Genomic DNA, 19,334 nt, shown 5'->3' with positions numbered 1-19,334 from the left:
TTGGGTTCCTTTTTCATTTTGTTATTGATATTTTATGAAACCCTTAATAAAAATCATTTTTTTTTAAAAGCTCGACGACATCCGGGACAAAGCAGCCCGCTTGAATGCTCCTCCTTCCACAAACATTCAAACCCTCCACCACCGACAAACAATGGCAGCCGTATGTACCATCTACAAGATGCAGTAACTCACCAAGGTACCTTAGACAGCACCTTCCAAACCCACGACCACAACCATCTAGAAGGACAAGAACAGATCATAGAATCATAGAACCTACAGTGCAGAAGGAGGCCATTTAGCCCATCCAGTCCGCACCGGCCTTTGGAAAGAGCACCCCACGCCTCCCCCCTATCCCCGCAACCCCCACCTAACCTTTTTTGGACACTCAGGGGCAATTTATCATTTACCACCTACCCTGGAGCTGTGAAACAACAGGGCTAACCACTGCGCTACCGACTTGGAAATATATCGGCCGTTCCTTCACAGTCGCTGAGTCAAGATCCTGGAACTCCCTCCCTAACAGCACAGTGGGTGGACCTACACATCGGGGACCGCAGCGGTTCAAGACGGCGGCTCACCACCACCTTCTGAAGGGAAACTAGGGACGGGCAATAAATGCTGAGATGCCCACATCAGGTAAATTAATTTAACAGATTTTAAAGTCAATGGTCCTACATTTGGTTAGTGACAGCAACGTCCCTCAAATATCCCTGGCTGCTTATTGTCCAGAGGGAAGATTTTGAACAAATCATTTCAAATGAAAGTAGCTTCATGGGTGAGGGTTCCCTGCATTGTTTTCTTTGGGGGGTGATTGAGGAGAAAGAAATTAAAAGTCAATCAGCTGGTGAATTGATGGGGAGCAGTCGTTGTGGTGGTGGTTGCCGGGCAACCACTGCTTGGGGCCACGTGACGGTCGGAAGTGACGCATTTCCGGGCGCGGGGTTCAGTCGACGCGCAGCCCGGGGTTCAAGGATAGGAAGTGACGAGTGGGGCGGGGTTTGAGGGGAGGAAGGGACGCACGGCCCGTGGGCGGGGTTTAAGGATAAGAAGTGACGCGTCGCCGAGGTCGCGGCCGAGGGGGCGGGGTTCAGGGACAGGAAGTGGCCCGGAGTAGCGGTCACTGCCGGGGTCAGGAGCCGGCGGAAGTGGGCACAACAAGGCGGAGGGACATGGACAATTCGGCCAAGGAGCGGGAGGCCTTGGGCCTGGTGGCCGAGGCCGAGAAGAAAGTCCGCTCGGCCCGCTCCTTCATGGCCTCCCTGTTCGGGTGAGTGGATGGGATAGGTGGGAAGGGAACTAATAAACACTGGGGTTACTGTAGGGTCTGGTCTATAAACACTGGGGTTACTGTAGGGTCTGGTCTATAAACACTGGGGTTACTGTAGGGTCTGGTCTATAAACACGGGTTACTGTAGGGTCTGGTCTATACACACTGGGGTTACTGTAGGGTCTGGTCTATAAACACTGTGGTTACTGTAGGGTCTGGTCTATAAACACTGTGGTTACTGTAGGGTCTGGTCTATAAACACTGGGGTTACTGTAGGGTCTGGTCTATAAACACTGGGGTTACTGTAGGGTCTGGTCTATAAACACTGGGGTTACTGTAGGGTCTGGTCTATAAACACTGTGGTTACTGTAGGGTCTGGTCTATAAACACTGTGGTTACTGTAGGGTCTGGTTTATAAACACTGTGGTTACTGTAGGGTCTGGTCTATAAACACTGGGGTTACTGTAGGGCCTGGTCTATAAACACTGGGGTTACTGTAGGGTCTGGTCTATAAACACTGTGGTTACTGTAGGGTCTGGTCTATAAACACTGTGGTTACTGTAGGGTCTGGTTTATAAACACTGGGGTTACTGTAGGGTCTGGTCTATAAACACTGTGGTTACTGTAGGGTCTGGTCTATAAACACTGTGGTTACTGTAGGGTCTGGTCTATAAACACTGGGGTTACTGTAGGGACTGGTCTATAAACACTGGGGTTACTGTAGGGTCTGGTCTATAAACACTGGGGTTACTGTAGGGACTGGTCTATAAACACTGGGGTTACTGTAGGGTCTGGTCTATAAACACTGTGGTTACTGTAGGGTCTGGTCTATAAACACTGTGGTTACTGTAGGGTCTGGTCTATAAACACTGGGGTTACTGTAGGGTCTGGTCTATAAACACTGGGGTTACTGTAGGGTCTGGTCTATAAACACTGGGGTTACTGTAGGGTCTGGTCTATAAACACTGGGGTTACTGTAGGGACTGGTCTATAAACACTGGGGTTACTGTAGGGTCTGGTCTATAAACACTGGGGTTACTGTAGGGTCTGGTCTATAAACACTGGGGTTACTGTAGGGTCTGGTCTATAAACACTGGGGTTACTGTAGAGGCTGGTCTATACACACTGGGGTTACTGTAGGGTCTGGTCTATAAACACTGGGATTACTGTAGAGTCTGGTCTATACACACTGGGGTTACTGTAGGGCCTGGTCTATAAACACTGGGGTTACTGTAGGGTCTGGTCTATAAACACTGGGGTTACTGTAGGGTCTGGTCTATAAACACTGGGGTTACTGTAGGGTCTGGTCTATAAACACTGTGGTTACTGTAGGGTCTGGTCTATAAACACTGGGGTTACTGTAGGGTCTGGTCTATAAACACTGTGGTTACTGTAGGGTCTGGTCTATAAACACTGTGGTTACTGTAGGGTCTGGTCTATAAACACTGGGGTTACTGTAGGGACTGGTCTATAAACACTGGGGTTACTGTAGGGTCTGGTCTATAAACACTGGGGTTACTGTAGGGACTGGTCTATAAACACTGGGGTTACTGTAGGGTCTGGTCTATAAACACTGTGGTTACTGTAGGGTCTGGTCTATAAACACTGTGGTTACTGTAGGGTCTGGTCTATAAACACTGGGGTTACTGTAGGGTCTGGTCTATAAACACTGGGGTTACTGTAGGGTCTGGTCTATAAACACTGGGGTTACTGTAGGGTCTGGTCTATAAACACTGGGGTTACTGTAGGGACTGGTCTATAAACACTGGGGTTACTGTAGGGTCTGGTCTATAAACACGGGTTACTGTAGGCTCTGGTCTATAAACACTGGGGTTACTGTAGGGTCTGGTCTATAAACACTGGGGTTACTGTAGAGGCTGGTCTATAAACACTGGGGTTACTGTAGAGGCTGGTCTATACACACTGGGGTTACTGTAGGGTCTGGTCTATAAACACTGGGATTACTGTAGAGTCTGGTCTATACACACTGGGGTTACTGTAGGGCCTGGTCTATAAACACTGGGGTTACTGTAGGGTCTGGTCTATAAACACTGGGGTTACTGTAGGGTCTGGTCTATAAACACTGGGGTTACTGTAGGGTCTGGTCTATACACACTGGGGTTACTGTAGGGCCTGGTCTATAAACACTGGGGTTACTGTAGGGTCTGGTCTATAAACACTGGGGTTACTGTAGGGTCTGGTCTATAAACACTGGGGTTACTGTAGGGTCTGGTCTATAAACACGGGTTACTGTAGGGTCTGGTCTATAAACACTGGGGTTACTGTAGAGGCTGGTCTATTCACACTGGGGTTACTGTAGGGCCTGGTCTATAAACACTGGGGTTACTGTAGGGTCTGGTCTATAAACACTGGGGTTACTGTAGGGTCTGGTCTATAAACACTGGGGTTACTGTAGGGTCTGGTCTATAAACACTGGGGTTACTGTAGGGTCTGGTCTATAAACACTGGGGTTACTGTAGGGTCTGGTCTATAAACACTGGGGTTACTGTAGGGACTGGTCTATAAACACTGGGGTTACTGTAGGGTCTGGTCTATAAACACTGTGGTTACTGTAGGATCTGGTCTATAAACACTGGGGTTACTGTAGGGTCTGGTCTATAAACACTGTGGTTACTGTAGGGTCTGGTCTATAAACACTGTGGTTACTGTAGGGTCTGGTCTATAAACACTGGGGTTACTGTAGGGTCTGGTCTATAAACACTGGGGTTACTGTAGGGACTGGTCTATAAACACTGGGGTTACTGTAGGGTCTGGTCTATAAACACTGGGGTTACTGTAGGGACTGGTCTATAAACACTGGGGTTACTGTAGGGTCTGGTCTATAAACACTGTGGTTACTGTAGGGTCTGGTCTATAAACACTGTGGTTACTGTAGGGTCTGGTCTATAAACACTGGGGTTACTGTAGGGTCTGGTCTATAAACACTGGGGTTACTGTAGGGTCTGGTCTATAAACACTGGGGTTACTGTAGGGTCTGGTCTATAAACACTGGGGTTACTGTAGGGACTGGTCTATAAACACTGTGGTTACTGTAGGGTCTGGTCTATAAACACTGGGGTTACTGTAGGGTCTGGTCTATAAACACTGGGGTTACTGTAGGGACTGGTCTATAAACACTTGGGTTACTGTAGGGACTGGTCTATAAACACTGGGGTTACTGTAGGGTCTGGTCTATAAACACTGTGGTTACTGTAGGATCTGGTCTATAAACACTGGGGTTACTGTAGGGTCTGGTCTATAAACACTGTGGTTACTGTAGGGTCTGGTCTATAAACACTGTGGTTACTGTAGGGTCTGGTCTATAAACACTGGGGTTACTGTAGGGTCTGGTCTATAAACACTGGGGTTACTGTAGGGACTGGTCTATAAACACTGGGGTTACTGTAGGGTCTGGTCTATAAACACTGGGGTTACTGTAGGGACTGGTCTATAAACACTGGGGTTACTGTAGGGTCTGGTCTATAAACACTGTGGTTACTGTAGGGTCTGGTCTATAAACACTGTGGTTACTGTAGGGTCTGGTCTATAAACACTGGGGTTACTGTAGGGTCTGGTCTATAAACACTGGGGTTACTGTAGGGTCTGGTCTATAAACACTGGGGTTACTGTAGGGTCTGGTCTATAAACACTGGGGTTACTGTAGGGACTGGTCTATAAACACTGGGGTTACTGTAGGGTCTGGTCTATAAACACTGGGGTTACTGTAGGGTCTGGTCTATAAACACTGGGGTTACTGTAGGGTCTGGTCTATAAACACTGGGGTTACTGTAGAGGCTGGTCTATACACACTGGGGTTACTGTAGGGTCTGGTCTATAAACACTGGGATTACTGTAGAGTCTGGTCTATACACACTGGGGTTACTGTAGGGCCTGGTCTATAAACACTGGGGTTACTGTAGGGTCTGGTCTATAAACACTGGGGTTACTGTAGGGTCTGGTCTATAAACACTGGGGTTACTGTAGGGTCTGGTCTATACACACTGGGGTTACTGTAGGGCCTGGTCTATAAACACTGGGGTTACTGTAGGGTCTGGTCTATAAACACTGGGGTTACTGTAGGGTCTGGTCTATAAACACTGGGGTTACTGTAGGGTCTGGTCTATAAACACTGGGGTTACTGTAGGGTCTGGTCTATAAACACTGGGGTTACTGTAGGGACTGGTCTATAAACACTGGGGTTACTGTAGGGTCTGGTCTATAAACACTGGGGTTACTGTAGGGTCTGGTCTATAAACACTGGGGTTACTGTAGGGTCTGGTCTATAAACACTGGGATTACTGTAGAGTCTGGTCTATACACACTGGGGTTACTGTAGGGCCTGGTCTATAAACACTGGGGTTACTGTAGGGTCTGGTCTATAAACACTGGGGTTACTGTAGGGTCTGGTCTATAAACACCGGGGTTACTGTAGGGTCTGGTCTATACACACTGGGGTTACTGTAGGGCCTGGTCTATAAACACTGGGGTTACTGTAGGGTCTGGTCTATAAACACTGGGGTTACTGTAGGGTCTGGTCTATAAACACTGGGGTTACTGTAGGGTCTGGTCTATAAACACGGGTTACTGTAGGGTCTGGTCTATAAACACTGGGGTTACTGTAGAGGCTGGTCTATTCACACTGGGGTTACTGTAGGGCCTGGTCTATAAACACTGGGGTTACTGTAGGGTCTGGTCTATAAACACTGGGGTTACTGTAGGGTCTGGTCTATAAACACTGGGGTTACTGTAGGGTCTGGTCTATAAACACTGGGGTTACTGTAGGGTCTGGTCTATAAACACTGGGGTTACTGTAGGGTCTGGTCTATAAACACTGGGGTTACTGTAGGGTCTGGTCTATAAACACTGGGGTTACTGTAGGGTCTGGTCTATAAACACTGGGGTTACTGTAGGGTCTGGTCTATAAACACTGGGGTTACTGTAGGGTCTGGTCTATAAACACTGGGGTTACTGTAGGGTCTGGTCTATAAACACTGGGGTTACTGTAGGCTCTGGTCTATAAACACTGGGGTTACTGTCGGGTCTGGTCTATAAACACTGGGGTTACTGTAGGGTCTGGTCTATAAACACTGGGGTTACTGTAGGGTCTGGTCTATAAACACTGGGGTTACTGTAGGGTCTGGTCTATAAACACTGGGATTACTGTAGGGTCTGGTCTATAAACACTGGGGTTACTGTAGGGTCTGGTCTATAAACACTGGGATTACTGTAGGGTCTGGTCTATAAACACTGGGGTTACTGTAGGGTCTGGTCTATAAACACTGGGGTTACTGTAGAGTCTGGTCTATACACACTGGGGTTACTGTAGGGTCTGGTCTATAAACACTGGGATTACTGTAGGGTCTGGTCTATAAACACTGGGGTTACTGTAGAGTCTGGTCTATACACACTGGGGTTACTGTAGGGCCTGGTCTATAAACACTGGGGTTACTGTAGGGACTGGTCTATAAACACGGGTTACTGTAGGGACTGGTTTATAAACACTGGGGTTACTGTAGGGTCTGGTCTATACACACTGGGGTTACTGTAGGGCCTGGTCTATAAACACTGGGGTTACTGTAGGGTCTGGTCTATAAACACTGGGGTTACTGTAGGGTCTGGTCTATAAACACTGGGGTTACTGTAGGGTCTGGTCTATAAACACTGGGGTTACTGTAGGGTCTGGTCTATAAACACTGGGGTTACTGTAGGGTCTGGTCTATAAACACTGGGGTTACTGTAGGGTCTGGTCTATAAACACTGGGGTTACTGTAGGGTCTGGTCTATAAACACTGGGGTTACTGTAGGGTCTGGTCTATAAACACGGGTTACTGTCGGGTCTGGTCTATAAACACTGGGGTTACTGTAGGGTCTGGTCTATAAACACTGGGGTTACTGTAGGGTCTGGTCTATAAACACTGGGGTTACTGTAGGGTCTGGTCTATAAACACTGGGGTTACTGTAGGGTCTGGTCTATAAACACTGGGGTTACTGTAGGGTCTGGTCTATAAACACTGGGGTTACTGTAGGGTCTGGTCTATAAACACTGGGGTTACTGTAGGGACTGGTCTATAAACACGGGTTACTGTAGGGACTGGTTTATAAACACTGGGGTTACTGTAGGGTCTGGTCTATACACACTGGGGTTACTGTAGTGACTGGGTTATACACACTGGGGTTACTGTAGGGTCTGGTCTATAAACACTGGGGTTACTGTAGGGTCTGGTCTATAAACACGGGTAACTGTAGGGTCTGGTCTATAAACACTGGGGTTACTGTAGGGTCTGGTCTATAAACACTGGGTTTACTCTAGGGTCTGGTTTATAAACACTGGGGTTACTGTAGGGTCTGGTTTATAAACACTGGGGTCACTCTAGGGTCTGGTTTATAAACACTGGGGTTACTGTAGTGACTGGGTTATACACACTGGGGTTACTGTAGGGTCTGGTCTATAAACACGGGTTACTGCAGGGTCTGGTCTATAAGCACTGGGGTTACTGTAGGGTCTGGTTTATACACACTGGGGTTACTGTAGGGTCTGGTCTATACACACTGGGGTTACTGTAGGGTCTGGTCTATAAACACGGGTAACTGTAGGGTCTGGTCTATAAACACTGGGGTTACTGTAGGGTCTGGTTTATAAACACTGGGGTTACTGTAGGGTCTGGTCTATAAACACTGGGGTTACTGTAAGGTCTGGTTTATAAACACTGGGGTTACTGTAGGGTCTGGTTTATAAACACTGGGGTTACTGTAGGGTCTGGTCTATACACACTGGCGTTACTGTAGGGTCTGGTCTATAAACACTGGGATTACTGTAGGGTCTGGTCTATAAACACTGGGGTTACTGTAGGGTCTGGTCTATAAACACTGGGGTTACTGTAGGGTCTGGTCTATAAACACTGGGGTTACTGTAGGGTCTGGTCTATAAACACTGGGGTTACTGTAGGGTCTGGTCTATAAACACTGGGGTTACTGTAGGGTCTGGTCTATAAACACTGGAGTTACTGTAGGGTCTGGTCTATAAACACTGGGGTTACTGTAGGGTCTGGTCTATAAACACTGGGGTTACTGTAGGGTCTGGTCTATAAACACTGGGGTTACTGTAGGGTCTGGTCTATAAACACTGGGATTACTGTAGGGTCTGGTCTATAAACACTGGGGTTACTGTAGGGTCTGGTCTATAAACACTGGGGTTACTGTAGGGTCTGGTCTATAAACACTGGGGTTACTGTAGGGTCTGGTCAATAAACACTGGGGTTACTGTAGGGTCTGGTCTATAAACACTGGGGTTACTGTAGGGTCTGGTCTATAAACACTGGAGTTACTGTAGGGTCTGGTCTATAAACACTGGGGTTACTGTAGGGTCTGGTCTATAAACACTGGGGTTACTGTAGGGTCTGGTCTATAAACACTGGGGTTACTGTAGAGTCTGGTCTATACACACTGGGGTTACTGTAGGGTCTGGTCTATAAACACGGGTTACTGTTGGGTCTGGTCTATACACACTGGGGTTACTGTAGGGTCTGGTTTATACACACTGGGGTTACTGTAGGGTCTGGTCTATAAACACTGGGGTTACTGGAGGGTCTGGTCTATAAACACTGGGGTTACTGTAGGTTCTGGTCTATAAACACTGGGGTTACTATAGGGTCTGGTCTTTACACACTGGGGTTACGGTAGGGTCTGGTCTATACACACTGGGGTTACTGTAGGGTCTGGTCTATAAACACGGGTTACTGTAGAGTCTGGTCTATAAACACTGGGGTTACTGTAGGGTCTGGTCGATAAACACTGGGGTTACTGTAGGGTCTGGTCTATAAACACTGGGGTAACTGTAGGGTCTGGTCTATAAACACTGGGGTTACTGTAGGGTCTGGTTTATAAACACGGGTTACTGTAAGGTCTGGTCTATAAACACTGGGGTTACTGTAGGGCCTGGTTTATAAACACTCGGGTTACTGTAGGGTCTGGTCTATAAACACTGGGGTTACTGTAGGGTCTGGTCTATAAACACTGGGGTTACTGTAGGGTCTGGTCTATACACACTGGGGTTACTGTAGGGTCTGGTCTATACACACTTGGGTTACTGTAGGGTCTTGTCTATAAACACGGGTTACTGTAGGGTCTGGTCTATAAACACTGGGGTTACTGTAGGGTCTGGTCTATAAACACTGGGGTTACTGTAGGGTCTGGTCTATACACACTGGGGTTACTGTCGGGTCTGGTGTATACACTGGGGTTACTGTAGGGTCTGGTTTATAAACACGGGTTACTGTTGTCATGTGAGAGCACTTTGAAGAAATCTGTGTTATTAATGATGTCAAATTGGGTGAAGCTGGGCTGTCTGACAGCTTTTAACTTTCAGTTTAGGCTGTTTGCTGCAGGGTGGTTTTTAGTTTCATGTTTGGGTTTCATTTTCAGTGTTGGAGCTGAAGCCAGATAGAGCAGATGTACTGCTGTTCTCTCTGCCATCAAAAGACTATCTGTTGATCATTTGGTGATTTCAGAATTATAAATGTTCTCAGTAGTGACTTTAACTTGATGTGTTTCTGTTCAAAGGTGTTTCTTTTGTCTTCTGGATGTTGTTTGGGAAGTTATTAAGGATTACTTAGTGTTGTATTCTTTGGGGGTTTTACTTGAATTAATAGTTGCTAAGATGTTCACTAAGTTATAAAAAGGTTAACTTGAGTTCCTAGAATAAACATTGTTTTGTTTTTAAAAATACTTTTCCATTTCTGCTGTACCACACCTGCAGAGGAGCCGTGTGCTCCCCATACCACAATCTAGTAAACGTTGTGGGTCAGATGAACTCCATGATACACTCTGGGGTTCTTTATTCCCTGGCCCATAACAATGGGGACCGATGTATAAACACTGGGGACCGATGTATAAACACTGGGGTTACTATAGGGTCTGGTTTATAAACACTGGGGTTACTATAGGGTCTGGTCTTTAAACACTGGGGTTACTGTAGGGTCTGGTCTATAAACACGTGTTACTGTAGGGCCTGGTCTATAAACACTGGGGTTACTGTAGGGTCTGGTCTATAAACACTGGGGTTACTGTAGGGTCTGGTCTATAAACACTGGGGTTACTGTAGGGTCTGGTCTATAAACACTGGGGTTACTGTAGGGTCTGGTCTATAAACACTGGGGTTACTGTAGGGTCTGGTCTATAAACACTGGGGTTACTGTAGGGTCTGGTTTATAAACACTGGGGTTACTGTAGGGTCTGGTTTATACACTGGGGTTACTGTAGGGTCTGGTCTATAAACACGGGTTACTGTAGGGTCTGGTCTATAAACACTGGGGTTACTGTAGGGTCTGGTCTATAAACACTGGGGTTACTGTAGGGTCTGGTTTATACACTGGGGTTACTGTAGGGTCTGGTCTATACACACTGGGGTTACTGTAGGGCCTGGTCTATAAACACGGGTTACTGTCGGGTCTGGTCTATAAACACTGGGGTTACTGTAGTGTCTGGTCTATACACACTGGGGTTACTGTAGGGTCTGGTCTATAAACACTGCGGTTACTGTAGGGTCTGGTCTATAAACACTGGGGTTACTGTAGGGTCTGGTCTATACACACTGGGGTTACTGTATGGTCTGGTCTATACACACTGGGGTTACTGTAGGGTCTAGTCTATACACACTGGGATTACTGTAGGGTCTGGTCTATAAACACTGTTACTGTGGGGTCTGGTTTATAAACACTGGGGTTACTGCAGGGTCTGGTCTATAAACACGGGTTACTGTCGGGTCTGGTTTTTAAACACTGGGGTTACTGTACGGACCAGTTGATAAACACTGGGGTTATTGGAGGAGTGGTTGATAAACACAGAGGGCTGTGTTGTGCTTTGTGTTAATAGTTTTGAACTGGTAATCTAATCTAACATATCAATGTTAAATTATTGGAAGGCACTGTTTCTTGTCTGCACCGTCTCCATAGATGAGACAAAGTACATTTCTGTTGGTACAACTCAGTAAGGGCTCTTTAATTCATCCAATAACCAACACCCCATAAAACAAACTAACTGGAAATTTCTGTTCCTGTTGTCTGTTACGTTGACTCGCTGAAGTGATTGTTCTGCGAGGAATAACTGGATGTGAAGTTCTTGTGGGATGACCTGAAAGGTTTGATGTGGCGTAGGTCCTCCTTTTCAGTAGGAGCTATATTCTTGGATGTTCCAGTAATTTCTGGATGGTGCTGTGTTCTTTGAGTTTGGCAGTAGTGTAAAGTTAGCATCGAGAAATTAATGATTTTAGTTTGGCTCAGATTAGTATGAATCTGCTGAATACTCCACTTTGCAAACCGTCCTGGTAATCTGTCCCTTCAGGGTTTTAATTTGAACGGACCCTTTTTATTTTCATAAAACCCCATCGCTTCAAGATAGCTTGCAATTCATGTGAGATTAAGCTTTTTATTCTAAATAAAGTGATGTTTTATTGGACTGGACAGTTTAACTGAGGTGAAATTTAACGAGACTGATTCAGGTGGTAATTTTTATTTTCCCAATTGAGGGGCAATTTAGCGTGGCCAATCCATCTACCCTGCACATCTTTGGGTTGTGGGGGTGAGACCCATGCAGACATGGGGAGAATGTGCAAACTCCACACAGACAGTGACCCGGGGCCGGGATCGAACCCGGGTCCTGAGCGCCATGTGGCAGCAGTGCTAGCCACTGTGCTGCCGTGCTGCCCTGATTCAGGTTATAATAAAGGAAGTTGCATTGTATAGCTCCTTCCATGTGCTTGGGTCTTTAAAGCACTCCGCATCCGATTAAGTACTTGTCCGGGGTAGTCACCATTGTAATGCAGGAAATGCAGCAGCCTGTTTGTGCACAGCAAGATCCCACAAGCAGCAAAGAACTAATCTCAAACTACCAGGCACATCTTTGTGCTTTGGTGATCTCTACAATACCTACAGTGTAGAAGGAGGCCATTCAGCACCGACCCTCCGAAAGAGCACTCCACCCAGGCCAGTCCCCTGCCCTATCCCTGCAACCCCACCTAACCTGCACATAGAACATCTTTGGACTGTGGGAGGAAACCGGATCAGCCGGAGGAAACCCACGCAGACACGGGGAGAAAGTGCAAACTCCACACAGGCATTTGCCCAAGGCTGGAATTGAACCCGGCTCCCTGCCACCTGTACCACCATGCTGCCCGTATGGAATGGCAGATCCATGGGATCTATTGCATGGACCCGAGGTGAAGACCGGACCTTGGTTTAATGTTTCATCACTGCCTCTGGCAGTGCAATGCTTCCTCGGTACTGCACCCTTCTCGATTATGTGCTCCGGCCCCTGAGGTGGGACACGTACGCACAACCCTCTGATGCAGGCGAGGGTGCTCCCATTGCCAAGGCTGCCATTTTATATGGACACCTGATATACACATGCTTTTTGAGTCTTGAAGTGCTGATCTTGGACTGGAGCAAGATTTTTTTTTAAATTGAGATGCGGCCGTGGTTGGGTGGGCCAGCATTTATTGCCCATCCCGAATGTCCCTTGAACTGAGTGGCTTGCGAGGCCATTTCAGAGGGCAGTTGAGAATCAGCCACATTACTGTGGATCGGGCACGTAAGCCAGACTGGGTAAGGATGGTAGATTTCCAATATTTTTATCATTGAATTCAAATTTCACTATCTGCTGTCATTACCCTGGGCCTCTGGATTATTAGTCCAGTGACAATACAACCTTGCTCTCCCCAACGCTCGAGTCGAGACTCTGGCCTCATTTGCAACCTCTCTTCTTTATTGCAATTGTTGGCGGGCGTATAAAAATGGCAAGTGCGTTTTGCAGAAATTCCAATTTTCCAATAAAATTTGAAGAGCTTCGTTTGTGGGAGATGTAATCCTAATTGCGGACGTCACGCAAGAGGCCAGACCTGTGGGGAATCTCGCAAAGAAGCATTGTGTCTCTCCTTTTCTGAAACGGTGCAGTGGAATTTTCCAGATGGCCTCTCTGCTGGGGTTGTGGTATTTAATTAAGAGCTGGCTCCATCACGTCTGGGCGATTAGTGCTCGAGCAGCATTGCTTGTGCCAGGGTTGCTGTGTCAGCCATTTTGAGCTTGTTCGTGTGTCTGGGTTAGCAGTCCCTTGGCTGAGGAAGTCTCGTTTGCAGCTGGCAGTTTTCTGCCTGAGTACAGTTGTGAAAAGTGTATTGGTGCATCAATAGCCTACAGGCAGAAAATGTTGTACTTCTAGCATTCTACCCATTCTGTTTTGTAATGAGTTGCTACATTCCCTAGCATTACAACAGAGACTCCATTTCCATTCCTCTTAACTGCTTTGCATCGTTTCTTGGTTATAAAAGTAGGTAAAACCTGCCAAGAAATTTGTTTGGCCTTTGCATCAGTGCCCAAAAGCTACCCTGGGCTGGGAACAGTGGAAAATGTTCCTGGTTTCAGTGGTGGTTAAAGCAGAGCGGGGCTTTCATAGAATTTCATAGAACTTACAGTGCAGAAGGAGGCTATTCAGCCCATCGAGTCTGCACCGGCTCTTGGAAAGAGCACCCTACCCAAGGTCCACACCTCCACCCTATCTCCATAACCCAGTAACCCCACCCAACACTAAGGGCAATTTTGGACACTAAGGGCAATTTATCACGGCCAATCCACCTAACCTGCACATCTTTGGACTGTGGGAGGAAACTGGAGCACCCGCACAGACAGTGACCCAAGCCGGAATTGAACCTGGGACCCTGGAGCTATGAAGCAACTGTGCTATCCACAATGCTACCGTGCTGCCCCAAACTTGAGGGTAGAAAGTGGCAGGTGTATTTTTAGAACCATGGAATACCTATAGTGCAGAAGGAGGACATTCGGCCCATCAAGTCTGTACCGACCCTCTGAAAGAGCACCCTGCCAAGGGCCCTCTCCCTATCCCCATAACTCCACCTAACCTGCACACCTTTGGGCTGTGGGAGGATACCGGAGCACCCGGAGGAAACCCACTCAGACACGGGGAGAACGTGCAAAGTCCACACACAGTCACTCAAGGTCTGAATTGAACCCTGGAGTGGTGCGGCAGCGGTGCTAACCACTGTGCTGCTGTGTCACTTTGCCTCCTAGGCTGGGCCAGCATTTGTTGCCCTTCACTAATTGCCCTCAAGAAGGTTCTCACCTTCTTGAACCGCTGCACTACCTGTGGGATAAGGAGGGAGTTCCAGGCATAAATGCAAGGTCTGTTCTTTTTCCCCTCCCCAGTTTTCACTGCCCCCGTCTACCCCGATCCTCTCCATTTCCTTTCTCCCTTATACACAGAAACCAGCCGCTCATCACTGCTGGCCTAGTGTGTGTGTGTGAGAGAGCTACTGGGGGCCTGCTTCCCAACCTAGTTGGTCCATGTCTATCTACTGTCTCACCCTTCTTCCCCATGCCTAACCATTTTTCTAACTCTCTCACTCCAGCAGATATGACTGAATAGGAATCTGGCTTCGAGAACATAAATATTTTTTCACCATCCCTTTGCTAAGAGCATAAGAGTACTGTCCCATCTATAGCCTAACTGAATTGAGCTACATCAGCACAGACCATGGGACCACACCTGGTCTGCGATGGCTGAGAGAATGTGTTTGCTACACCGGAACCAGGTGCAATTTGTGCCTTGAATGTGGTACATTAGTCTTCTAGATTGGTGTGTATCTGTGAAGTTATAATATTTGAGAAATTCCTAATGAACACAAGAGGATTCTTCAATCAGTTACACATTTTGTTCGATGAGATCCCGTCATGGCTTTGGCCTTTCTAAGCAACATAGTTGGTGTTATTATCCTGCAGTTCATCTAGCATCCTGGACTTTATTCCCTCGTGATTATCCTGTTGATTTCATGTTGTCTTTTCTCCTGACAAGGTTGTGTGATGTTTGAACACGGGGCCGAGGGTTGGTTGTTATCCTGTTTTAGCAAGAAGCATATTGAATCGTTAAAGTGATAGGTGGTTTGTGCACCGTCTTATCGGTCTCTTTTTTGTGCTGTAATCCTTGCATTCATCAGAAGGGAGTGCATTTTGGATACCCCTTATCTCGGTTATAGAGATGATGAGTGCAGCCAAGGCGATAATGATGGGTGGATGGTTGCTGTGGTGGTGGGTGATGGGGTTAGATTAGTCATCACTTTGATTGAGGATAGTCCCCGGCGAGGGCGCGGTGTCCCCGGCGAGGGCGCGGGGTCCCCGGCGAGGGCCAATCGTACTGGGCTTTTATTTAGCCTTTATTTGTTGCTTTGAGTTTTGAGAATCCGCGCTTGTCTCCTTCGAAGGCCCGGGCGGGTCGTGTATCCGGGAGAGGACTGGGTTCTGCCTGAGTCTTTCCTTTTTGTGGTTGGTGTTTTTGGAGCTATTGGGCTGGGAGGAAATGAGTGGTGGCACATGCCTGGGTGTGGTTGGTTAATCCTTGCTCAACTTGTTGAAATGAGTGTGTGCTATGCCGCTGCATTGTTTGAGCCCTACCGTTTGGGGGTAGGCTTAATGGGGGAGTTAGGAGCCCTCCTCCAATCGGTCTTGTATATTGGCTGCCTGAGTGTCCCCTCGTTGTGGCTGGGTCTTCTGGGGGAGGCAGAGAGTTGTTTCAGAGGCAGCGCTGCTCTGTCCCCTTTGCATCCATGCCTGTTGACTTTTTTTGTGCTGAACTCTACCATTGTGGTTTTGTGGTGTTATTTGTTAAAATGAAAACTTCAGGGAAAAAAATAATAAAACATTTTTATAAACAACATCTTATCCGTCATGGTTGCATGGTGGAGCAAACTTAACGGGCCGAACGGCCTACTATTCCAACCAGCTCTGTAAGCTTGAAGGAAAAGATGCTCCCCCTGGGTCTCTGCATCGACCCTTCCCCACTCCCTCTAACTTCCAGAATAACATGGGAGAATAAAAATTGGTCCACGCTTTATACAAAAAAAACAAGTTGAACATCGTTTAAGAAGGAACATAAATTTGTACTGTGGAAAATATACTAAAAGGACCCAAACTGCCTTAAATATTAGGTGCAGTGTCTCCAGACTCTATCTGTTTCGGGCCTTGCTTGCTGTTGCTCGAAGCCAAATGTAAATGCTGTTCACCCTAATCAGTTATTGCCTCGGGGCATCTGGCTCCCTTTCCGCTGGGCATTAAGCAGTAAAATGCACAGCCGTCTCTCCAGAGCAGCCTCTTAAGGACCACCTGGGGAGCTGCAGTAATATTTGATCCCAGCCCAGAAGCAATTATGTCGGCACTCCTTTCAAACTCCACGTGTAACTTATCGAGCTAGTGTCAGCATCTAGGTTTAAATTTGAACAGCGTTGAAATACGTCCTGGTTCAGTTGCAAATGTCACAAAGCTGAATTTGGCTTCGGTTAACCTGTTTGGTGTCTGGTAGCGAAGAAAGATGAGTGTTTATGCCTATCGTGATATCGGGTGCAGCCTGCAGCTGGTGAAGTACTTTAGAAGTGTAATGTCACCGTTTTAATACAGGAAATGTGGCGGAAAATCTGTGCACAGCCAGATCTCTCTCATCGATATAACAAATAACCAACCAGGTGATCAGCATCTTTATTGTCACAAGTAGGCTTACATTAACACTGCAATGAAGTTACTGTGAAAAGCCCCTCGTCGCCACACTCTGGCGCCTGTTCGGGTACACGGGGAATTCAGAATGTCCAATTCACCCAACAAGCACGTCTTTCGGGACTTGTGGGAGGAAACCGGAGCACCCGGAGGAAACCCACGCAGACACAGACATGCAGACTCAACATAGTGGTCAAGGGAGTAATATTGGCCAAGGCACTGGGGAGAACTCCCCTGAATTCTTTGAAATAATGCCACGGGATCTTTTACATCTTCGACACATCAGTTTGGAAATGTACTCAAGTCCCTGGAGTAGGAACTTGAATCCTACAATCGTTTTTGACTCTTGTCTTCCCTTCAAATAATCTGTGAAAGCAACAAACTGCAAGAAACACTTTGCTCAGACCAGTTATTTCAACAGTATAATTATATTTACCTTTCACAATTTATAATTTCCTTTCTGAAAAGAAATCTGTTCGATCTTCAAGTCAGAGTTTAAAAATAAGTTCCTGAGAATAAAATAATTTTTTTTAAAAAATGAATTCAGTAGTGTGGTAACTTGACCACCAAACACGTTAACCGTTTCATATATAGAAGTAACGATGTTTAAAATACAGTATGGACTCAAAAAACGGGAGCAGCTAGTTAAACATCAAAACAACAGTAACAGAATGGAACAACCGGCAGTTAAATACAGATATACACGGGTAACAACAACTAATGATGTCACAGCACTTACTGATGACATCACTGGATTTAATTAAGAAGATGCATAATAATAACACTTCCATAATGATTAAGTTTGTCTTTCAGCAGCAGAGTGTCATTGTGGCCATAATGCATTGATCGTTAAAATTTATAAAATATTTGTTCAATCCTAATTGTATTTCCGGTTCGTAGTATCTCGAATGTGGTGTGGAATCTGCATTGGTCCTCACAAGTTGGGGAAGAACTCTTGCACGCCTGTGTGTGTGTGTAAAGGCGTTGGGGAAATTAAACTCTGGCTCTATTTGACAAACTCTCTTAGTGCCAGTTGTAAATGGCTGACGGAAGAAAAGATCTTTTGTTTTGAGGACGAGGATTCTGCTGACCACTTGGAAATAAAAGCAAAAATGTTGTGGGGGCGGGTGCGCGCTTTTGAGATTACTTCACTCCTAATGAGACTGGTTCTTGTTTAAGCAAACTACTTTAAATTCTAGCGGACAAAGGGCTGATTATCAACCAATGGCAAACCCGTTGCCCTTCACAGTGTCTACTCGCAGATCCTTGTCATAAGGAGCTCACTGTCCCTGTTTATTTTGTGCAAGTTCTCAATTACTATGCCCATTATTTATTTTGTTACAAACCCTGGGCCAATGCGCAGTCAATTCCAGCCCCACTTATCCCGGAGTCGCAACACGGTTGAAATTAACTTTTATTTTTAAAATACCCGAGGTCTTCGGTTGCCCAATAACTGCAGTCACGGGTTTGGAAATGTAAACACATTTATCCAATTATTTTTTTCCAAATGATGGGCAATTTAGCTTGGGCAATACACCTACCCTGCATCTTTTTGGGTTGTGGGGGTGAGACCCACACAGACACGGGGAGGATGTGCAAACTCCACACGGACAGTGACCCGGGGCCGGGATCGAACCCGGGTCCTCAGCGCCGTGAGGCAGCAGTGCTAGCCACTGTGCCACCGTGCCGCCCTGCACTAGTAACTGTAATTAAATAGGCAGCAAATACAACTGGTTAACTACTATTTAATCTCTACTCCCACCCCCCCCCGCTTTGTGTGTGCGTGCATGCATGCGTGTGTGTGTATAGATACACACATAGACAAATAAACACAGGGAAAAGAGGGGTGTAAAATAATGAAAGTAAAAGGATGTCTTTGTTTCAGATGGGCATCTTCCAGTTAGTTTCTTCTTCAGTCTGGGCTTTCAGATAGATATTATCTTTTCTTTCAGCTTGTAACGGTTTTCGTATAGACGCACAGACTATAGGCAGCCAGCATTCAAGAGAGAGACGGCTTCTATTAGGTTCTAGAACCTTCTGCCTTCAGACAGAGGCAGCAGAAAGAGAGAGCTTACAGAGCTGCTTCTGCCTTGAGTGCCCAGTGGCTTCTCCTGGGTTCCCTCTGAAAAACCCCTCCTGACAGGAGCCCAGGCAGAATACTGTCCCTGGCCAATCCGCCACCAGCCAACCAACCAATCGAAATGAACCCTTGCAATCCCATAAAGTCTGGGTACTTCTGCCCAAAATACAAAACTTTATAACACCCGTGTATTATTTTGACACCTTGAGTTCCTTCCTTCCTCTGCTCGACTTAAAGGAATGTCTCCATTAACGATACCAAAACGGCAAAGATGAAATAAAAGGGAACTCATCAGGAAGGGCCTGTACAATTTGGGACTATCAGATCGGTCAGCTTCCCCTGAATGGAGTGGGTTATACAACTGGAACATACCTGTGTTTTCCTCAAGGAATGGTGATGAAATGTCAAAAGGCTTTGCAGGTGGGCAGGTTGATCAAGGGTT

General features: G+C 46.6%; 1 protein-coding gene across 1 annotated transcript in view; it reads left to right on the top strand.

Annotated features, from left to right (window-relative positions):
• Positions 1-1,088: 1,088 nt before the first annotated feature.
• napab (N-ethylmaleimide-sensitive factor attachment protein, alpha b) overlaps positions 1,089-19,334 on the top strand; it is a 31,653-nt gene continuing 13,407 nt past the window's right edge. Inside the window, exon 1 of the mRNA XM_072490041.1 lies at positions 1,089-1,267. Coding sequence (XP_072346142.1) covers positions 1,170-1,267 — 98 coding nt within the window. The 5' untranslated portion in view covers positions 1,089-1,169. The remainder of the gene's footprint in view (positions 1,268-19,334) is intronic.

This window comes from Scyliorhinus torazame, chromosome 25, assembly GCF_047496885.1.
Source record: "Scyliorhinus torazame isolate Kashiwa2021f chromosome 25, sScyTor2.1, whole genome shotgun sequence".
Classification (NCBI taxonomy): Eukaryota; Metazoa; Chordata; class Chondrichthyes; order Carcharhiniformes; family Scyliorhinidae; genus Scyliorhinus; species Scyliorhinus torazame.
The sequence above is the reverse complement of the archived record's forward strand: the minus strand, read 5'-3'. Positions and strand labels throughout refer to the sequence as shown.